Source organism: Hydra viridissima, unplaced genomic scaffold, assembly GCF_058129835.1.
Source record: "Hydra viridissima isolate aposymbiotic clone 2 unplaced genomic scaffold, HvirCarnegie_v1 scaffold_15, whole genome shotgun sequence".
Lineage (NCBI taxonomy): Eukaryota > Metazoa > Cnidaria > Hydrozoa > Anthoathecata > Hydridae > Hydra > Hydra viridissima.
Genome location: NW_028324314.1, coordinates 4,705,590 through 4,726,825, shown reverse-complemented (window position 1 = coordinate 4,726,825; position 21,236 = coordinate 4,705,590). Strand labels below are relative to the sequence as shown.

Sequence of the window (21,236 nt, the reverse complement as noted above, 5' to 3'; positions counted from 1 at the left end):
GCTGGCGAATTAATGTTAAACTCAAAATCGCTGCTTTTTCCTAAAAGTAGTAAATCATAGACGATGATAGAAATACCAAATGCTTGGCCTTACTGAATCATCTGCGCATACTTTTTTATTTGAATCATCTGCGCATACTTTTTTATTTGGCGGGAGATGCTATTGAATCTCCTGCTAAATAAAAATATGAATCAATTAAAAAAACAAAAATTTACATCGAATGCCAAATATAAATAAAATTTATTGCCAAATAAATAGAGTTACTGTAGCAGAAAATTGTTAAAATAAATCAAACTCTTTGAATTTCGAAGAGACGAACATCAGTGTCGTACCATATAGGCGGATCAATATTTCTACAAAAAAATAGACAAAAAAAAACCGTTATTTTTATACTTCTGGATTGTGATTAAAATTTTACTGATAAAAGAAATAAATTCTACCTTAAATAGATTATTCCCCACATATAAGTTCGAAACCAAAGTTGTGTACCACTATTTGCCTAAGGGAAAAATATAGAAATCAAAAGTAACCAGACCCGTCAATAGGATGAGTGAGGCTCGGGGCGACTTATTCAGGTGGCTAGATAGTGATACAAAGGAGGTAGGGGAATCTTTACGGTCACCATTCCTTTTGAAAAACATTTTTGGGGCTTAATGTTTGTTTTTTATAGTTTTTACTTAGCTAAGAAAAACTTTATAAATATGCAATAACAGTATATATTAGTAATAAAAGTAAAAGTTTAAGAAGAGATTTTTTTTTTATTACAAATCGCGACCCGAATGCTTATTTGCCCTAACTCCCAAAAACACATCATTGAATAAAAGCGGATAAAAGATTCAAAGTTATTTTTCCTACGCCTTTAAAATTTCTGACTAACTTTATTTGAAAGAGATAGTAATTATATTCCGTCAGATTAACTTTAGACATTTTTTTATACTAAAAATATTTTTTTAAATGAATTGATTTGGAGATCAAAAAAATATTTGTATCTCCAATAATAGAAACCAGGATACCATTTTTGAAGCATTTGCAATACTCATAATTTGACTATTGTTTTAAACTGTTTCTTCAAGTAAATAAAACGTTTCTTTAGAAATTACCAAAGAAGGGTTACCCCAAAACCATGACACTACCACTGTCTACATTGTGAAAGTGGATATTAAAAGGTACAAAAACAATATTAAATAATTTCAACATACAGTAAAAATAAAAGATTGTATTAAAAAAAAATCAGTTTTAGTACAACAAAAAGTTTTTATTTAAAGCTTATTTCATAAAAAGCACAGTCAATTGTAGGCATAAAACATAGAATTGACTTTATCTTAAGCTTTTTCTATGCTTAGAGGAATTGCTGATGTTAATGAGACACTAGAGATTGGGACTAATGTCCTTCCTTTTTTCAAAATACTTACAGATATTTCTGGTTCAGTGATAGAGTGACAGTCCTTGTATGTTACAGAATGCGGCATATTTGAATGATATTTTAGTTCTTTGACAGAAAAAAAAGGTATCTGCAAAAAATTCATAGTTTTTGATAATTTTTCAAAGTTAAAAAAATCTGATGATCTCATCTGAAAAATGTGGAGTTGGGGCTTTCTTCTCAGCGTTTTTAATATACGAATTAAGGTAACCGGGCTAAATACTTCATTTTTATCTAAAATGCTCTTGGAAGCTGAATAACATTTTCCATATCAAAACATAAAACAACTTTTCTGAATTCCCTACCACTCTTCCTTTCTTGATAGGAATCTGTCTTTAAAAAAATATGATGCTGAAATTGTATTTTATACTCTAAGCTGTTAATTGCTTTCTCCATATTCATTTCATTCTCTTCGCAGCAGTCACATCAGTCTGATTTTGGTCTTGAAAGACCTATATTAAACTCTTTATTAAAAACTACTTTATACTTATGTTGCTTAACATATTGAATTCCTTTTTTTTGCACAATCTTCAGTATAAAAGTCATACATTAATGACAAATTCAACTTATTTTCAAGATATTCTTTTTTGGTAGTGCTCCTACAATAATGAGATTCAATACGTGGAAACATATTTATGTGAGTACAAGCTTCATCCAACAATCTTTGTGGCAATTTGTATTTTATGTACTTTCCTTTTTTTCTTTCAACTGGAACTCCTGTATGTAGATCTATTAAATTGTTGTGAAAATAATGTACTCTTGCTTGAGAAATGCAAAGAACTCCAAAAAAAAACTTTTTAAAAACCCCGTGAATAATGCTATCATTTTCCATAAATTATTGATAAGAATAATTTCTTCTGCTATTGTCTGAAACAGTTCTAACTCTTACTTTTTCATTCCTTTTTTGTAAATTTAGCATAAAAAACATTTTTGCTATTGTCATCTAAACTCCAGAAATGTTTGAATATAAGTTTCCTATTTTCCAGGGTAATTTTTTATTCACAAGAAAATATGCACTTTAAGCAATTACTTTCAACAGGTTTTCTTTCTTCAACTTTTTTCCCTCTTGAATTTACATAGGATTGGCCAGATTCTCTATTTTTCTTTGTGAAGTTCCTTTTCCACATATCAGTATTTCTTGTCCGTTTTCTTTACTTGGTCTTCACTAAAAAGATAATACAATAATTTAATTTACAGAATAACAACAGAAACAAAAACACTTGAGTAATGTTGAGTAAGATTATATTAAATTTTACACAATTATTATTAAATTCTAAACAAATTTTTTATTAATTATTTAAAGATAAATTCTTTAAGCACTATTTTGTTAAATAAATAAAAATAATCACAGTTCGACTTACGTTATTGAACTACAAAAAAAGACATTTTGTGTAGTTTCATTGTCTGCCATCTTGAAATTGTCATCAAATTATAAAAAGCAAGCTGCGTGATTGGCTAGAATCTGTTAGAACAAATAAGCATTAAAAAATTTTTCTTGTTTGGAAACTTGTTTTTTGTAATGCTTTATTTGATTGGCCATTTTGTAGTTAAAACAATTAAGCATATTAAAACAATTGAAAAAAGTGGAGATAAGACAAAGTGAATTCTTAATTGACACTTACCTGGCACATTGTTACACAAACCAACAATTAAAATATAAAGATTTTGATGCTTTATTGACTGCGTTAAAGTTATTTTGATTTTTTACAAAATTGGAGTTAGAACGAATAAGCACTCAGGTCGCAAAATCTATTAACAAAAAAATACCCTCACTCAGCGTGAAGGCTGGGGAAAAAAATTCTGCCAGCAACCCCCCCCCCCCTTTCTTTCTCTACAGGGCTGAAAATAACCACTGGTTTTAAAAAAACTGTTGTGTTTAGCAAAGGAGTGAAACAATACTGACTTACTTGGTACTTTCTAATTAATATCGGATGTGGAACAGGCAGCAATCCAACTAAAGTACCATGTTGTAAAAATTTTATTATTTCTGATTCGTCAGTAAGCCCTCTAAAAAAAAGTAAATAAAACTTTCTTTAATGAAGATTTATTAAAAAGACAAAACTTCGAGTACTTTTCTTACTTGAAGGACTGTTAACAAGTCATCAATAGTCGAGTAAATGTATCACTTACTTATCTATACATATTTTTTCTACTTGTGGAACAAGAACTTGTAACAACCTCATTATGGTCTGTAACGGAAGTTTTTGCTTCCATGAAAAAACCTTGAAAATCAATAATACATCGATTAATCTTTTCGTATTTGAACTATCTAAACTAAACACAATACCAGTCTGATCAACACATTGATTCTTTAGCAGTAAAAAATTAAGGTTAAATTACAAGATCGTAAACAAGGATTGTAACAAAAAATCCTAGTGTTAGTTTCAGTGGGATTAAGCTTTGTTTAAGCGAAAAAGAAAAAAGAGAGAGGAAAAAAAAAAAATGTCAATCTACAAAACATATAACGCAATTAAGATAATTACCCATTCTATAGTAGGTGTAAATGCTCCTTTCTCATTCTGCCTCAAATTGCTTTCTCTGTTTGCAGGAGCCATAACATCGTATACACTTTCTCCTTGATTAGTCTCTTGTGAGGCGATATGTTCAGAGGAATTTGGATTTTGAACTAAGAAAAATATATCTTGGTTTCAAACTGGTAGAACTGGTAGAACTTGAAATTCAAAAACCAAATTGAGATTCAAAAACCAAATTTGAATGAATTACAAAAATCACTAATTAATAAAATATATTATTTTTATACATTATTTAATTTTAACTGAACCCATACCTATCTACCCTTTCTTTATAAAAAAAAATTTTTTTTTTGTATCTAAACTTCCCTGATTATACTTACACCAGAAATTTCTATTAATATATATGATCATTTTTTGTTAACAGGTTATTTTAAGTGTTAAAATAAAAAAAAAAAACAACCCAAAAGAGTTAGACATTTTTGAACAAACAATTCTCTGCTGTATCAAACAATTTACATTTGTTAGATACAGCAGAGAGAAATGAAATAATAATAATAAAAAAAGCAGCAAACAACAAAACCAAGGAGGTTTAAGATGAGAATCCTCCACTCACCAGTTCTGGTCGTTGTAGGAATGGTTTCTAGCCTGGGTTGCTTAAAATTTCTAAAGAAAGGATTAATATTGACAGTGAATCAATCAATTTTTTAAATACCCCCTAAATTGTAATCAGTTGTAAAAAAAAAATTTTCTCATATTAATTACATTAAACTATCAAAACAATTAATAACGCAGCATGCAATAAAAATATTCATTTTTTAGAACTTTTTTCAAATAATTTTGTAAATTTTTATGTGCTGATAGAACCATCTTTTAAATTGTATGTAAAAAAATATTAATTTTATTCTATGGTTGATGATTATAAAATATCATATTTTATTATTTTAATAATGATAATCTTATTCACAAAATCTGAATAAACAAATTCAATGTCAACATGTTGTTTCAATGAATAGGTATTGCCATGTATTAAAAGAGTCTCATAATTTTGTAACAAATATCTATGAGAAATATTGTTCCATCTTAACTGGAGGTTTATATTATGGTTAACTGGTTAATTCATCAACTTTCAAAAATGCTTTTGTAAAATAAGAAAGGAATATTCTGCATTTTCTCAACGTATTCATCTGTTTTACGATATTGGATTTTTAATGCAGTATTTACCTTTTTGCTTACATTTTTCTTTAAAAATATTCACTAGAAATAATTTATAGTTTAATTTTTTTATTAATTTTTCTTTTAACAAAATGTTGTTAATTTCTTAAATGAAATAATTTTTACCAAATTTTTTTTTTTTTAACTTAAAAAGTGTTATGAAATATTTTTTACCCTTCTTCTGATGATGAAACAGAGTCTTTTCTTTCGCTACTTTTTCCTGGCTTTTTCACAGTGGATGGATCAGTAGGAAGGTTGGCCATCTGATGAAATACATTGCGCTTACGAATGATTGCATATACCATATGAGCATTCCCTAGAATTATATTACACCAAACTTTTTTCAAGATATAAAACCTTGCAGAATTTTAGTTGTTCAACCAGAGACAAAAGAGTTCAATCAGAAACAAAAAAAAAAATTTTTTGGGACATATAAACCATTCACCATCAAATTGATACTGAATAATGTTGTTGAATGTTTCCAGAAGAAAGAACACTAAGTGGTGGTTCGTTGAATTCGCAAACAAAAACCATGGTGTGGAAAAAGCCTGATACAAAATAAAGCAAAAATTTTTCATTAAGAAAAATCTTTAATATGTTGAATAATATCAAAAAGAAAAAGCATTTATAAACAAAAATAATTTAAAAGCTAAGCAACTATAGGCATGGAGAAAAGAGGAAATTGAAATGGGCCTATTACCTCCAAGAGATGAAGCAGTTTATTTGCAGCAACCATTGAAAGGGATTTCAAGTAAGGAGAAACTAAATTAAGAAAAAATTAAGAAAAATACTACAACTACTATAAATTCTCACAAAGAAATAACAAGATAAATAAAAACTTACCATTTACAATAATTGTTAAGAGACAATCAAAAAGAGGATGTAAACGTTGGTGACCGGTAGTTATAATTTTATGAAACACCTGAAAAAAACAAAAAAAAAAAAAACAATAGAATTATACCCTTTTGTTTTGCTTGAGTCATTTAACTGCAGCTTAAATAAATTTAGATGCTTTCATGTTACACCCAGAGATTTGCTTGAGAAGTACAAGAGAGATTTGCACACTGATGTAAACTTCTCTTACATTTCTAGAACAAATCTGTTGTATTTCTTGTATTACTCTAAAAGCATCTTACTTTGGACAAATTTTGACTTATTTGTAATTTTCATTTGTAAAAATCTGCTTTAAACTTGTATTATATTGATGTAAACTAACAAATCATTTATTTAGGTTATCTAAATTTTATTGTAATTGTTAAATTTATTTTTACAAATTAAAAAGAAGTTTTTCAAGATTGCTTAAAAAATGTGCAAAGTTAACCAGAGGTCTGGGTAACTTTGCACAACTTAAAAAAACTTAGAATAGCTTTATGATGTATGGGATTGGTGCAAAATGACCTCTTTTTTCTATACTTTCTGAAGGAAAATTATTTCAAAGGGTAGTTTAATAAAAAATAAAAGATTAATTTTAGTATTATTTTGCTTAATAATTAATATAACTATGGTATGATAAAAGAAAACTGAACACAACCTCATTAAAAACACAAAAAAGACAAAAAAGTTCCTTTGTATCTTGGTAAACTTAAGCAAAAAGAAATAAAGATTTCCTTTTTTAAATAAAAAACTAAAATTAACAAAACACTAATGAAAGCCTAATTCTGGCACTTTGTGAAGTTTTCTAGCTTTGCTTATTTTTTCCTCTTTTGTAATTTTCTTAGAGGCAATATCACAATCCTCATTAAAGTTTTTTTTTTTGTTTATTAGTTCCTACAGATTCCAAAGATTTAAAATTGTCTTGTAAGAAAACCTTAAAGCTGTCTTCTAGAACTTATCATAAGATTCTCTTTCTCTAAATTTTATAAGAAGTTTATTGACATACACTGGATAGACACTGCTGTTGAATCTTTATACTCTGTGATAATTTTACACCAAGCTGTTTAAAGAAAGCTACATCTAGAGATTGAGTTGTATGTGTACTATTAGGTGGTAGACAAACTTTATTTCATTTTCTTCAGAGGCTTCAATAACTTTTGGAGAGATGTGAGAGGATAAGTTATTGCCTAACAAAACTTTAATTCCTGACTTCTTTTTCAAAGAAGGTAAATCTATAGAAAAAAACCACTCTTCAAAAGATACTCTATCAAACCATCCACTTTTAGTACTGAAGTATCTGGCTCCTTTAGGATCTCCTACACATCAAGCTGATCACAGATTAGCCTTATAAACAACAAAAGATGGTAAAACTTCACCTGCTGCATTACCTGATATCATTATAGAAATACTTGTCTTAGAAGTGTTTCTTATATTTGTATGGTATTTACTGCCTGTTTTATTAAGGATTTTTTAAACTAGGGTCATCAGTTAGATTTGTTTCATCATAGGTTTATATGGTTTTGGTTAGATGTTGAATATATTCTTTTAGAATTTCTTCATTAACATTTGCTCGTGATTTCTTTATAATTGGCACAAATTTATTTGTTCGCTCTGGATGTTTTTATAAAAATGACATATGGATTAAATCAGGCCCAGAATTTATATTCTTTTACTTTTCTACCAGAACTATGGATATAATTGTACATAATATGATGTAAGTCTTCTTTACCAATAAGAAATCCAAAATGACTTAATTAAATGGTACAATTGACAATGGGAGTCTCCTCTAATTTGGAAAAACAATACGGTTTACCAGGTTTTAAATTATGCTTTCCTTTCAATTTGTAACAAATTGTTCTTCAACTAACACCATACTTTTTAGCAGCTTGCTCTTGTGTCAGCTTTTTAGATTTTACATCTTCAAGACATCTAGCTAGATCATCCTCTGTATATTTTTTGTATTTTACGGACTTAAGCTCCTTTTTGTAATGGCTTGACATCTGGAAAAAACATTACTAATAACTAAATTTGACCTTGAGTTACCCAAGAAATTATTTAAAGATATAAAAAAGTATGAAATAACTCTGCTTATATAAATATGAAGTTCTAGAAAGTATTGCTTTTGGATGAACAACTACATTTAAGGTGAACTTTGTACATTATGCAAAGTTACCCCAATTTCTGTCAAAAAAAGTACTTTATTTACAAGATTGTTAAACTTTAATTTTTTTTTATTGATTATAGGTTAAAACTTTGTACACTTCAAATGAATACCATAATAAACACTTTAAGCAGTTTATTCACTCTTGAGTTCAATTCTGATCTGGTGCACAGATAAAAGTTGTAACATAATTTTTGTATTCTACTTCTATGTTTACACAAAACGACTCATGTTGCGAGAAATTGCATTTACAAAACTATTTTACATGAAATTCATATTGACACTAAAACAAACTGTCGGATTCTAAAGTGATTTAAATTTGTAGTTCAAACTTTTAGTTGCTAGAGAGTAAAACATCTTTGAAATATTGTTGTGCAAAGTTACAAACACTTGTGCAAAGCACTTTTACTGTGTTTTCAACATAATACTTTTTTAGTTGCTAGAGAGTAAAACATCTTTGAAATATTGTTGTGCAAAGTTACAAACGCTTGTGCAAAGCACTTTAACTGTATTTTCAACATAATACTTTTTTTGCCTTTAAAACAACAATTGATTAAAAACTATTTTTTTAAGAAACATTACTAACAAATTAAATATAAAAACAACCAAAAGTTTTGTCAAAAACATACATGTTTATACCAAGTAATCTTCAACAATAGAGAAAAATTAATAACTATTGGTTACTAATCACATAAATAGGTAACTTACAATAATCAAGAAATCTGCATGACTTCCATTGAACACTGGTAGGTCCATTGGAATTCTCATTGAGTATGGCTTGTTCAGACGCACACCTGTGATAGTTATTATAATTATTTTTTAAAAAGATAAGATGCATCCTAAAAAAAATTTTCAAATATTTTTAATTTTTTTTTGCTTAATATTAATACTACTTTGATATGATACCTTTTTAATTTTTTGCTTAATATTAATACTTTGATATGATACCTTTTTAATTTTTTGCTTAATATTAATACTACTTTCATATGATACCTTTTTAATTTTTTTTCATTTACTTATTCTTTTGAAATATTAAAAATCACTTCAAACAACTAATTAACTTCTTTTAAAAATATTTACCAAAGTTTCGTTCACCACTTAAAAGCAGCAAAATGAACACACCAATATGCATAAGACCAATACGCGCTAAAATAGAAGTATGAATATATTTGTATACACACACAAAGTATCTTTTTACATAAAACAATCTGAGAAAAAAGAATTCTTAACTGACAAGGTGTGAAGCACAAAATTGTTAAGTTTTATTGGCAGCTTTATTAACTAAAGCTTTTTGTAAATTAAAACTTTTTTATTTCTTTATTGATACCAATCAATAAAATTATGAATTAGGAATTCTAAAAACCAGTTAAAAATTTTAATAAACCAAATATTTCTAAACTGATATCATTACTAAATAAGGGACTTGTAAAAACAAGGACTTTGGCAACATTCCAGCAGCTTTGTAGTTTGTTAATCAATTTTAAGATTAAACTTGCTTTATTTGCAAGATTGAGAGTTATAATTTCAACATATAAAAAAACATAACAATGCTTATATGATTTTTTATATGAAATATAGAAAGATTTATTGTAGCATTTTCACTGTTTTTCTAGGAAGGTGTTAATTTGTATGCACAGAATAAAAACATTTTGATAGTTTGGAATAAAAATGAGTGCTTTTGATACTTTCAACTTATCAAATATCCATTTCATTATCTATGTTATATTTCATCTATAATATTTTTAGGAACTAATCACACTTTTGGGGGAAAAATATACATCAAAGAGTATGGCAGTTAAAGGAAAATCTTTGAATAAAACTTAGAAAAAACTTTTTACAGATTTATTTAAACAAAGAAATTCTTATAGAAAAGTACAAGAAGTGACAAGTATTTTTTTACCACAGTAGGAGCCACTGTAAAGAAATAAAGCTATAAAAACAACAATAAAAACTCTAAAAACAAGAATTCGTAAATAATTAGTACAGCCAATCAATTTTTAATTCTTAATTTACATTCTAATCCATTCTATTATCTGATTGTATACACTTGCTTGCTGACTTCACTCATCAGTTGTAAATTTTTTAAATTAATTTTGTTAATGATATGAAATATTTTACTGGTACTTAAAATATAAACCTTAAAACAGAAAAGAAAACTAAGAAGTTATTTAAATAAAAAAAACAACAATAAAAAAAAAACACTTTTTTTAAGAGGAGCATGAGCAAAACATAAAGTAAAAAACTTTGATTAAAACATATTGTAGATAACATATAAAATCCTAAGAATTAGCTCCACTATCTTTATTGTGCAATGCTTGTGTTTAACATAATAAAAATGTTAAACACAAGCATTGCACAAAAAAAATTTAATACCATAGTAACAATGTTTTACTTCTTCCATTATAAATTGATCACAATACTGAATAAGGGTAAAACACACCTGCCTGTTTTTATTTAACTATAAAAATTGTGTTATATGTCGGTAGGTGTTATATGTTGGTAGGTGTTGTATGTTGGTATGAGTATGTGTTGTAAGAAGATGCTCACAAAATAGTATGAATAACAAATTTTATTAGCAAAAACTTGATTAGAAAATTTGATATATTGAGATAAAGTTCAAATCTTTAATTATTAATTACTATGACTAAATTTACTTATACTGGATTAAAAACAACAGTTTTATACAAATGCATAAAAAAACTTGTCAATAATGTTTATCCTGTTAAAAAATTAAATCAAATTACAGATGTTATTTAAAATACTTACATGGGTCTCCACGAGAATCGCTCAGATGATAGAGGATTGGTACAAGAACATTTAGAACATCACTGCTTTTCAACACATAAAATAAAAATTTCTAAACCAAAAACAAAAAGTTACAAACCATGAAAAAAAATTAAAATTGACTCATTCATTCATTCATTCATAGACATTGTTACCTTGTTCAGATCACAAAGTTTCCAAAATAAAACAAACAACTCTTGGTGGAAGCCAATTCTTTTGCATGAATTAGGTAAATAAGTCTTTAAAGAAAAGAAAAAAAGCATTCAAAATTGTAATGTCATTAATCATATCAATACAAAACAAAAAATATTTAGTTTTTTAAGTTTTTTAAGTTATTCAGAAACATACAAAAAAAGATTTGATTTTATGTCCATAAGTTTTTTCAGATAATTTTCAAGTGATTTTTGATATAATCTCATAATATGACATAACATGACTGTGTAGAAAAATTAAGAATTTCATGATTAAATTATATGAAATTTTTAAATTAATACTGAACAACCCAAGTGTTTGCACATAAGATAAGTAAATATTTTAATAAACTTAAATAATTTAAAAAATAAGTAAAGTAGATGATGTCAAGAATCTTGGCTGATAACATTCAATCCAATGCAACTTTTATTACAACATCATATTTCAAATTTAAATCATAAAATAAAAATCCAAATTAAAAAAAAAAAAAATTAAGTTGTCTTTAATACAGAGCGAAATAGTTGATCGGGGGAATTTAAAATCATCTGGCTACTAGTTGATCAGGGAATTTAGAATCATCTGGCTACTAGTTGATTAGGGAATTTAGAATTATCTGGATACTAGTTTGTGTCATCTTGATCCACCAGTCAATGTTCTCTGAATCAGAATCTACCAGTTTGAGGGTTTAAGATCAAGCAACACTATCAACAAAAGCATGACTTAACTCTTAAAAATCTTTTGGCATTAAACTAGAAAAACTGTTACATGAAGTTTTTAATGCCAGACAATAAAAAGAAGAAATGAGAAAAGTTTGATGAAAAAATTGTTTAACAACAATGCAGCAGATAATTTTTAAAAAAGATTAAAAAAAATTAAAACTCTGTTATTTGCTTCCTTTTTTTTTATCATGAAAAGTTTTAAAAAATGTTTTTTTAGAAATTATTGTTTGACTTTAAGCTCTCAAATGGACTGTAAGATAAGCAGAATTTTAAGCTATAAGAAATTCCACTTGTTTCTTTTTGTTATCTTTTAACTCCTAGAATATATCGTTGAAACTTTTCTCATACTAATTGTTATGCATAAATACTTTTATCTCCTAGAATATATTGTTGAAACTTTTCTCATACTAATTGCTATGCACAAACACTCTTATCTCTTACAATTTAAAAAAAAATTTCTTTTATGAACTAATAGATGTGAAAAATAGGATGAGATGATGTAAAGAAATTAAAATCTACAAAAACAAATGGTAAACCAAAGTCATAAAAATTTAAAAATAAAATTTTAAATGTCTAAATTGCTGCAAAATTTTCTCACTTGCTAAAAAACTGTTTAATTAAATGTAAACAAAACTGACTAATAAATGAAGCAAAAGTTCAGCACTAAAAAGTGCATAAAAAAAAGAAAAGGTAAAACACATTAATAATGTAAAAAAACCTGTATCAATGGATTTTGGAGTAAACCGGTGATTCCTCTCAAAATGAAGTTAAAATCCTAAATAAAATGCACACATAATCTTTTGCAGCATACAGGTCGTCTTTTACAGGTTAAAAAAAATAGAGTAAATAGAATAAATTTCAAACTAGAAACTTTTATCTTTATTTTTCCTCTACACATACCTCTTCCCTGTGTATTCGTGTCAAGTAGTTGCAAAACAGGTTCTCTGGACCATTATTTCCCTATAAAGCATATATGACAGTAAACATAGTAATAGATAAAAAATCTTTTTTTTTTTGTTTGTTTTTTTTTGCATATTCGAAAATAAAATATTAAATTTTTCTTGTTTCTTCTTTTTACCTCATAGATTTGATCTGGGTTGTTGACATGGTCCATAATTTGTTGATGCTCCATATCATAATCCAAAACCACTATGAGAAGCTGCAGTGCAACTTCAATCATTGGCTCTCGAGTGTCAGAAAACATAACATAATTGTATCTAAAAGAAGAAATCCCCAATAAAATTTTAACAACAAAAAGTACCTAAAAAAACATCTTTCATGAAAATTTCACTGCTCTAAAAATTTATTTAAAAATTGGGTGAGAAAAAAATATTAAATTTTTAAACAACGTGAAAAAAGTTGAAAATACACATGAAGGGTTAAATAAACACGTAAGTAAAAGAAGGTATTAGTCTACTTCTCTTCCAACTCTTCCTTTAATGCTACTTGTGCATAGTAATTGAGTAAATCAAAAAAAAGGGGAAATCAGAAACTTTTGGACAAAAATTTTCTTTTCATGTAGAGCATTTTTTTATGTTTCTAAGAAAGCTTTGTAGCTTACTAATTGCTATTCTGAAGATGTTTAATATTTAGATGACATTAAGTACTCTGTATATATGCAAGAAAAAGAAAAAACTTACGGAACACCATATCCAATTGGATCATAAGAACAAACCACATTTATTAATGAAGTAAACAGAGGAAGAGCATGTCTAGATGATCAAAAATAATTAAACTCACAACTATTTTAACAAAATATACTTATAATTATTTAACATAGTTAATTATATAAATCTTAACAAGGTAAAACTTTAATCATAAGAAAATAATACCTGTTTTCTGACGATGCAAAATATTGTAACCATTTGTTCTCTGCTGTTGGTGCTTCTGCAATAAAATTTTATTCATACAAAAAAAAAATTTTTTTTGAAAGTAACAAACTGTAAAAATATCTTTTCATAAAAAAATTTCCTTAAAAAACAAATTTACTCTGAAAAAAAATTTATTCTCACAACCTAAAAAAATGTTTAAAAGAAAAAAATTTAAACATCATTAATTCCCTAAAAATTCTCAAATTTTTTAACTCCATTTTTTTTTTTTAATTTTTATTATTAGCTTCTTTTTTTTTTTGTAATTTTTAATATTAGCTTTTAAGAAATGGCAAATATTAATGGTATCAAGAAGTAATGATAATTTTGCTTAAATTTCATTCAAAAAATATTTTTCTCAAAGTATAAAATCATGTGATGTAGAGAATTTAACTGTGTAAAAAGTAAGCATATCATGCTTTATTTTTAAAACTTGAATGCATGTACAGTTAGCTTTCTAGCAAAAGCATTTTTAAAAAAAAAATTTAAAAATAAAAAAAAAATGTTATTGAGTGTACATTTTAGTTAGCTATAAACTAGGAAAATCAGTCAAGGAAATCCATGATGAATTTACTTTAGCATACCCATATGGCACTCCTTCATACATGATTGTTTGAAGATGGATTAATCAGTTTAAACATGGCATTAAGAACCTCAAAGACTTAGACTTCGTGGAGCAATGTGATGAGCATGTCATAAAAGCCATCTGAGAGTACCTAAACAATGAGAGCATCGTAATAATCATCCACCCATCATACTACATCCGGAGTTGAAACTTGTGAATTTTACTTTTAAGTAAAATCAAGCAACACTTAACTAACAATAAAAATGACCAAAACCTAAAAGAGTAGACTACAGAGATAGTTGCTGCAATACCCAAAGAAGAGTGGCTAAATTGATAATACCCAAAGAAGAGTGGCTTTAGATGTATCTGGAAAGAGTGCAACTATGCATAGATAATAAGGGCAAATACTTTAAACACTTTAATGAATAAAAGCTATCAATATCTTACTTGTTCTTGTTCTTTTTATTCATTATATCATTACTTCTGAATACCTTTAAGTATCATTTGTTATAGATTTAAAAATGCAAAAATTAAATTAATCTTTAATTAACTTTTCCAATGAAATTGATAATGCTATACTAAACGTCTTTTAGCTGAAAAAGCATTTTAACATTTTAACCTGATGGAGATAAATACATTGCTTCAGAAAAACATGTTAGCAATAGCTTCAGAAGCTCTGTTCGATGTTGATCATGTAATGCAACATGTGGTGGTGAAGCAGCAAAACCAACACCAGCTTCCCTGCAAAAAAACTATAACTTTCTAAGAAAGTTTCAAGTACTTTTAAAGTAATATTACAAGTAATATAAAAAGAAAATAACATCATACATACATACTGACATACATACATAAATACAATATGCATGCATGCATACATACATACATACATACATACATACATACATACATACATACATACATACATACATACATACATACATACATACATACATACATACATATATATACATACATAAATGAATGAATGAAACAACAAACCAAATATATGCACAGCTATCAATACTAGCAAGGTCTTCAGGATTGTCCTTTCAAAAAAAAACCAAATAAATATTTCTTTTGTGAATATATATCAAAAGTGTAATCATATTAAACATAAAAGATATATATTATATTTTAACAAATATTTAAGACAAATCTGAAAATCTGACAACGTTCAATATGAAAACGTTCCAGGAAAAAATTCCATAGGAAAGACAACCTTACATTGAAACCATCTGCTTCAGATGCAATAATTTTAAAATATCAGGTTTTTTAAAAACTATCCTTGTTTAAAGTTTTCAATGATATAAATTTGTTAATTTAATGTTAATTAAATATGATATAATAGTTAATTTAATATGTTTCATAGAAAGTTTAATGTGTTTCATAGAAAAAAAAAACTGCAGTATGAGCAGAATTAATTTACTCATTTTATCAGAATAACTCTCCTAAAGGAATATTTGTTTCATTTATTCATGTTGTTTAACTAACTGTTAACTATAATAACATGAATAGCTAGATAATCAGCCCCATGTAAGATGAATGGTTCAGTCAACAGCTTTCTTTTTATCAATAAGTCGCTTAAGGATGGTTTGATACATGTTTCAATGAATAGCCGAACCAGTTGTTCAGTTTATAACAAAGAAACTGCTTTGGAGAACTGTTTAACCCTTCTAGAGGCAGATTTGTTTCTTCGCTCTATGTTTAACGCATGGTAAATTGTTAAATACTTGTTACAAATGGACTGTCTGGCTGACCACTTTAGTCGTAGATGATGACCGATGCCAGAGAAATGGCATCTGTTCTTATGCCTGGGTTTGTTTGATTAGCACAGGGTGATGCAGTTAAAGTTGCACTAACTTGTTTGCTAACCACAAGAGAATGACAAGGAGTAACAAACCTTTGTTAGAAATACAAGAATAGGATCATTCTCAAAGTCTCATTTTTACTTATGAACTGAAAATTCTACAACTGGCAGCTTATGAATCAGCATTGCCTGTAATGAATTAGGGACAAAGGTGAGTAGAAGAAAAAACTTTGAATTCCAAAACAACAATTAGACAATCTCACTTCAAAAAATCATTAAATCAGAAGTAACAAATATTTACACATTGGAATTCTGTTAAGTTCCTCAACCAGTAATATAAACCCATGCTTATTTTTTAAATATAATTCTTTTTTTCCTAAAATAGTATAATTCAAAAAACCTTGACAAAATTTTTTAATTTTTTTTTTTACTTTTTTGAAAAAAAAAAAGGAAAGGTGTTCAATTAATCTTAAAACAAAAAAAAATCATTCTCTCTTTCAACTATTATTTCCATGACCATGACAGATGCAACTACCTGCGAACAATACTACTAAGCAACTATATCTAAAACTTGAAACATTTGTTTTAATCAGATTATCATTGGGAGCATGTCTATGTTATGTATTACAAAGGAAGTATGAACCTGTAATAGCTTTTAAAACTTTCAAATTTGTCCTATTTTTATCAAAATTACAGGATAAGAAAATATTTAAGATACTAACCATCGTAATATATAAAACTTAGTAAAGAAAATAAAACTGAAAATACAGAAGAAAACAACAAACATACCGGACCAGTTCTTTTAGCATAGACAGTAAAATCTGGACAAAACAGCAAATCCTTTTGAAAGAAAATATTTTTAAAAAATCTTTTTTAAAATCTTTTGTTAATTTTTTTAAACTTTAGTACAAAAGCATATTTAAAAAAAGAGGTCAGACGCTTAATTTATCTTAAATATAAATTTAAGTTTAACTATTTTTTGATATAAGCAACCTATTATTGTTATTGACAACTGCTTGAGTAATAATTCTGGTAAAATCTGTTTCAAACATGTATGTGACTGTTAAGTGCCAAGTTAATGAAGGTGAAAGAAATCTGCTTTGAAATAAACAGGTGAATGAATAAAGAACTTTGCAATGGATGGTAATAATCATAATTGTTTGGATAAATGAAGAAACATTTTTGTGATGTATAACAAATTGCTCATGAGGAAAAATGGAAAAAATACTATTTTTTAACCTTTGAAAATCTTATTTAAAAAAAAACACATGAGAAAACTTACACAGACAGCGGCAACCAGGGACTGGGCAAGAGGTGTTGAAACATCTTCTGGATTCTACAAAAGATTAGTTCATATAGTTTAGATATAATTTTTTAAACAACTCTTTAAGTTCTTCAAACAAGGAGTTTTTTAAACCACTTCTTCAACTTTTCATTTTGACGTTGCAAATCTTTTTTAGGATTTAACATGAGAAAAAAAGAAATTTCAAAACAAAAAATAAGTTCAAAAGTAAAAAAGAAAGTTCAAAAAACATTCAAAATATGTTTTGACATAAGAGTCTTAGTTTTGTATGAGAATTGCAAAATATATAGGGCACTTAGGAAAATACTCAAAAATACATACTTCGTTTGCCATACGCTCTGTTTCTCCCTATAAACAAATCACATGAAATAAATAGAAAGCATTAAATAATTTTTATTTTTGTAGCACAACTTTTAGTAGATCAAAACAAAACATTAGTACTTTTACCTTAGTATTTTGGTAGTAAAAATTTGATCGAGACAAGAAATTTCAGAACTTTTAACATTAAATAAAATGCACAAATTTTTTTGATTAATTTGATTTATTTTTATTTGTAATTTTGTTTCACAAATTCATATATTTTCATTCATAGATTTTAACAGAGGTTTAGCAGAAGTTTTTATGGATACCTCAGGTAACAACTTTTAGCAGAATCACAGAAGAGAAATGAATTTTTGAGAGACAAAAGAGAATAGAAATATCATAGTAGGGTTCTTTTAACTGTAAAAATCCCTTTAGCAACTATATTTAGTTAAAAAAGATTTTTAAAACAAAATGTTTGTTTTAATTAATATAAATATCATTTACATTATTACAGGGTGACACAAAATAAGTCACTAACTTTGTTTATGTCCTAATTAACTTTGCTTAATATTTTTATAATTTTAACTTTTTATAGTTGAGTTGTCCATGTTTTAACCTACATTGATCTTTATTTTTAACTTTTTAAACAACCATTTTGAAGATGTCAAACCAATGTTCAGAAATTTTGGCTTTACACAAGCATAAATGCATTACTGTGAGATCACGTGATTACTCAGTATTGACCCAAAAACTGTCTCTTGGACCATCAAGCAATATCAGAAACTTGGTCACAACTACACCCAGTAAGGGGTGTAAGTGAAGTTCCGGAATTCCTAAGAATTGTGAGCTCATGTAAGAGCAAATTAGAAAGGATCAATTAGAAAAATAGCTTGTAAGACCAGAATTAGTCTTCTACATAATTACACAAATTGCAACTGGCAGAGAATACTTTTCACAGATGAAAATTTCTTTGCAGTAGAGCAAGCACACAACAACCAAAACAACAGAACTTGGTAAAAAAAATTTTCCTAAAAGATAAGCTCTCCATGTCAAAGCTGAAGGGGGGCACTTTAAAACCAGCTGTACATAATATTACTACTACATCACATTGGTATTTTTTGTTGATTTTCTGAGATAAAAAAAATTGCTGACTGTTTTTTTGTGTCATCCTGGAGTTTTATTTAAATTAATACTATTACTGTTAATAATTAATACTGCTGCTGTTACTAATGTTACTAATAAAACTGTTTATACTAATACTGGTATCATTTATAATTATATCTCTAAAGCATCCTGCTATTATGTAGAATACTTTTAATTGCAAAATTAAATGTATTGCTAAGTAAATAATTGGTCAGCAATTTTCATTGTGCTTAACTTTCAAGTATCCTTGTAACAGCTTTTTTAAATTCTGTGCTGTGCTTCTACAGTAGCACAGCACAGAAATACGGAGTCCTGTGGATCAATATAAGTTTTAGCATTATCCACAAATTAGTATTTTTCTTAATTTTTTCTCAAGGAATGTTTTTCAATAAAAAATAAAATTTAATTTATCTACTTCATTGATATTAATATTCATTTTAGCAATAATAATTATCAATATTTATTTTAGAGATAAATATTCAAAATCAATCAAAATATAAAACAGAAGTAAAAAATTTATCAAAATGTAACAAATATAACAAAACCTGGCCTGGAACTGTTGACCAAAAAAAACCTCTCCAGTCTATATCCTCAAATATATAAGGCATAATACGAGTGAGCAAGCGAGTACAGTTCAGAACTAAAATTAAAATTAAAAAAAAATTATTAAAAAAAAAAAAATTACATAAAGCTGCAAAATATTTTAGCTAAAAAACTGACCTGCTGTATGTTCCTCTTGACCAGCACAACCATTAGATGCAGCATTGACAAGTTTTTCAACACACTAGAAAAGAATTTTCTTTCATGATAAAATCAGATAAGGTAAAAAAAAGTAACAAATTTTCAATAAAATTCTTTAAAAATTTTTTTATTCTACTTTTCAAAATTTCTAAAGTTATAAAAATACAGAAACCAAAATTACTTTACTCAAACTACTCACTACGTGATATAAAGAATAATGGAAAAACATGAACTATATTATTGTAATATATTTTTTAACTTAACACATAGTAATAAGCATTTGAAAAAAAATCACATACACACAAAGAAAAATGCAACTACTTGATGCAGGGTTTGATCCAAAATTATTGCAATGTTACTACACTATTATTTAATCTCGTATATCAAAGGATGATACAAATGTTAGTATTGATCAAAAATTAGTCTTCATCCTGTAATACAAATTACAAAAAAGCAACAACTAAAGTTTTCTATTTTATGTCAAATAATGTCTTCCATAACTCATGTTTTTGAAACTCAAAAGCATTTGAATTAGGCAAAATTGTTAGACTTTTTTTTAAATCTCTTGTCATAATAGAGTATGAATATAGACATTTATAACTTCAATCTTACGTTTGATCAATTGATATAAAATTTGCATGGTCGAAATTATAGTTATTATCTTAAAACTAAGTACCACACCTACAATATTTTCACAACTACTAAATTGTACAACTATGATTTGTGCTAAACACTTTTCAAAGTAAATATAAAAACAAGCCTATACATTTACATAAATATTATAAGTAATGTATGTATGTATGTATGTATGTATGTATGTATGTATGTATGTATGTATGTATGTATGTATGTATGTATGTATGTATGTATGTATGTATGTATGTATGTATGTATGTATGTATGTATTTATTTATGTATGGATGTATTTATGTATGGATGTATGTATGTATGGATGGATGAATGTATGTGTGAATATGTATATATATATATATATATATATATATATATATATATATATATATATATATATATATATATATACACATATATACATATATATATATATATACACATACATACATACATACATACATACATACATACATACATACATACATACATACATACATACATACATACATACATACATACATACATACATACATACATACATACATACATACATACATATACATATATATATTCTTTATTCCTAAAAAGAACAACTGCTTATTCTAAATTCATTTTATCTAAATATTTTACCTTATAGCATAAGGTCGCAAGATTTGATGGACATTCTTCTCTCAAAGTACGAATTTCTGCAGCTGGTATAAGAGCAAATACATCATTTACATTAGTAATAGAATCCATCCAAAATTGCTCCCAGAAGGCTTCATCACTCACTTCTATTGGCTAAGTAAAATAATTCAATTAAGATTGAAATAAAGAATATTGATAATTTTGAAAGTGTTGTGACAGTAATGTAAAGAGGTTTTCGGGCAGTGTTTTATTGTAATTTCTAAAGAGACTCACAGTTTTCTTGGAAGTAAGCTGCACAACTGCCTGTCGAAAATTCAATTTACTATCTGCTGCTCCCATTTCTTAAATAATTGCTATTGTCAAACAGTATTGACTAACATTTTTTTAAATAATAAAATATTTGAACTAAAT

At 26.9% G+C, this 21,236-nt stretch overlaps 1 protein-coding gene across 1 annotated transcript; it reads right to left on the bottom strand.

Moving 5' to 3' along the window:
- Nucleotides 1–210: 210 nt before the first annotated feature.
- On the bottom strand, nt 211–21,236 carry LOC149878302 (protein HID1-like). The gene is made up of 28 exons (XM_090072865.1): nt 21,099–21,236; nt 20,829–20,978; nt 19,545–19,608; nt 19,370–19,464; nt 17,700–17,726; nt 17,358–17,411; nt 16,865–16,915; nt 15,268–15,314; nt 14,888–15,009; nt 13,668–13,722; nt 13,476–13,547; nt 12,914–13,052; nt 12,736–12,795; nt 12,554–12,610; nt 11,080–11,163; nt 10,907–10,997; nt 9,221–9,286; nt 8,849–8,934; nt 5,950–6,028; nt 5,807–5,868; nt 5,552–5,654; nt 5,281–5,422; nt 4,508–4,557; nt 3,904–4,046; nt 3,551–3,642; nt 3,328–3,427; nt 441–499; nt 211–353 (listed from the first exon to the last, which is right to left on the bottom strand). The coding sequence occupies exons 1-28, from the start codon at nt 21,162–21,164 to the stop codon at nt 290–292; spliced, it is 2,280 nt and encodes a 759-aa protein (XP_089928991.1). The 5' UTR covers nt 21,165–21,236; the 3' UTR covers nt 211–289.

Excerpts from the sequence above, each read along its gene's own strand:
- LOC149878302 (XM_090072865.1), bottom strand. The coding sequence starts at position 21,164 with ATGGGAGCAGCAGATAGTAAATTGAATTTTCGACAGGCAGTTGTGCAG. Across the intron at positions 13,548-13,667 it reads TTTGCATCGTCAGAAAACAG|ACATGCTCTTCCTCTGTTTA; the intron begins GTATTATTTTCT and ends TTGATCATCTAG. Across the intron at positions 5,869-5,949 it reads CTTAACAATTATTGTAAATG|TTTCTCCTTACTTGAAATCC; the intron begins GTAAGTTTTTAT and ends TTCTTAATTTAG.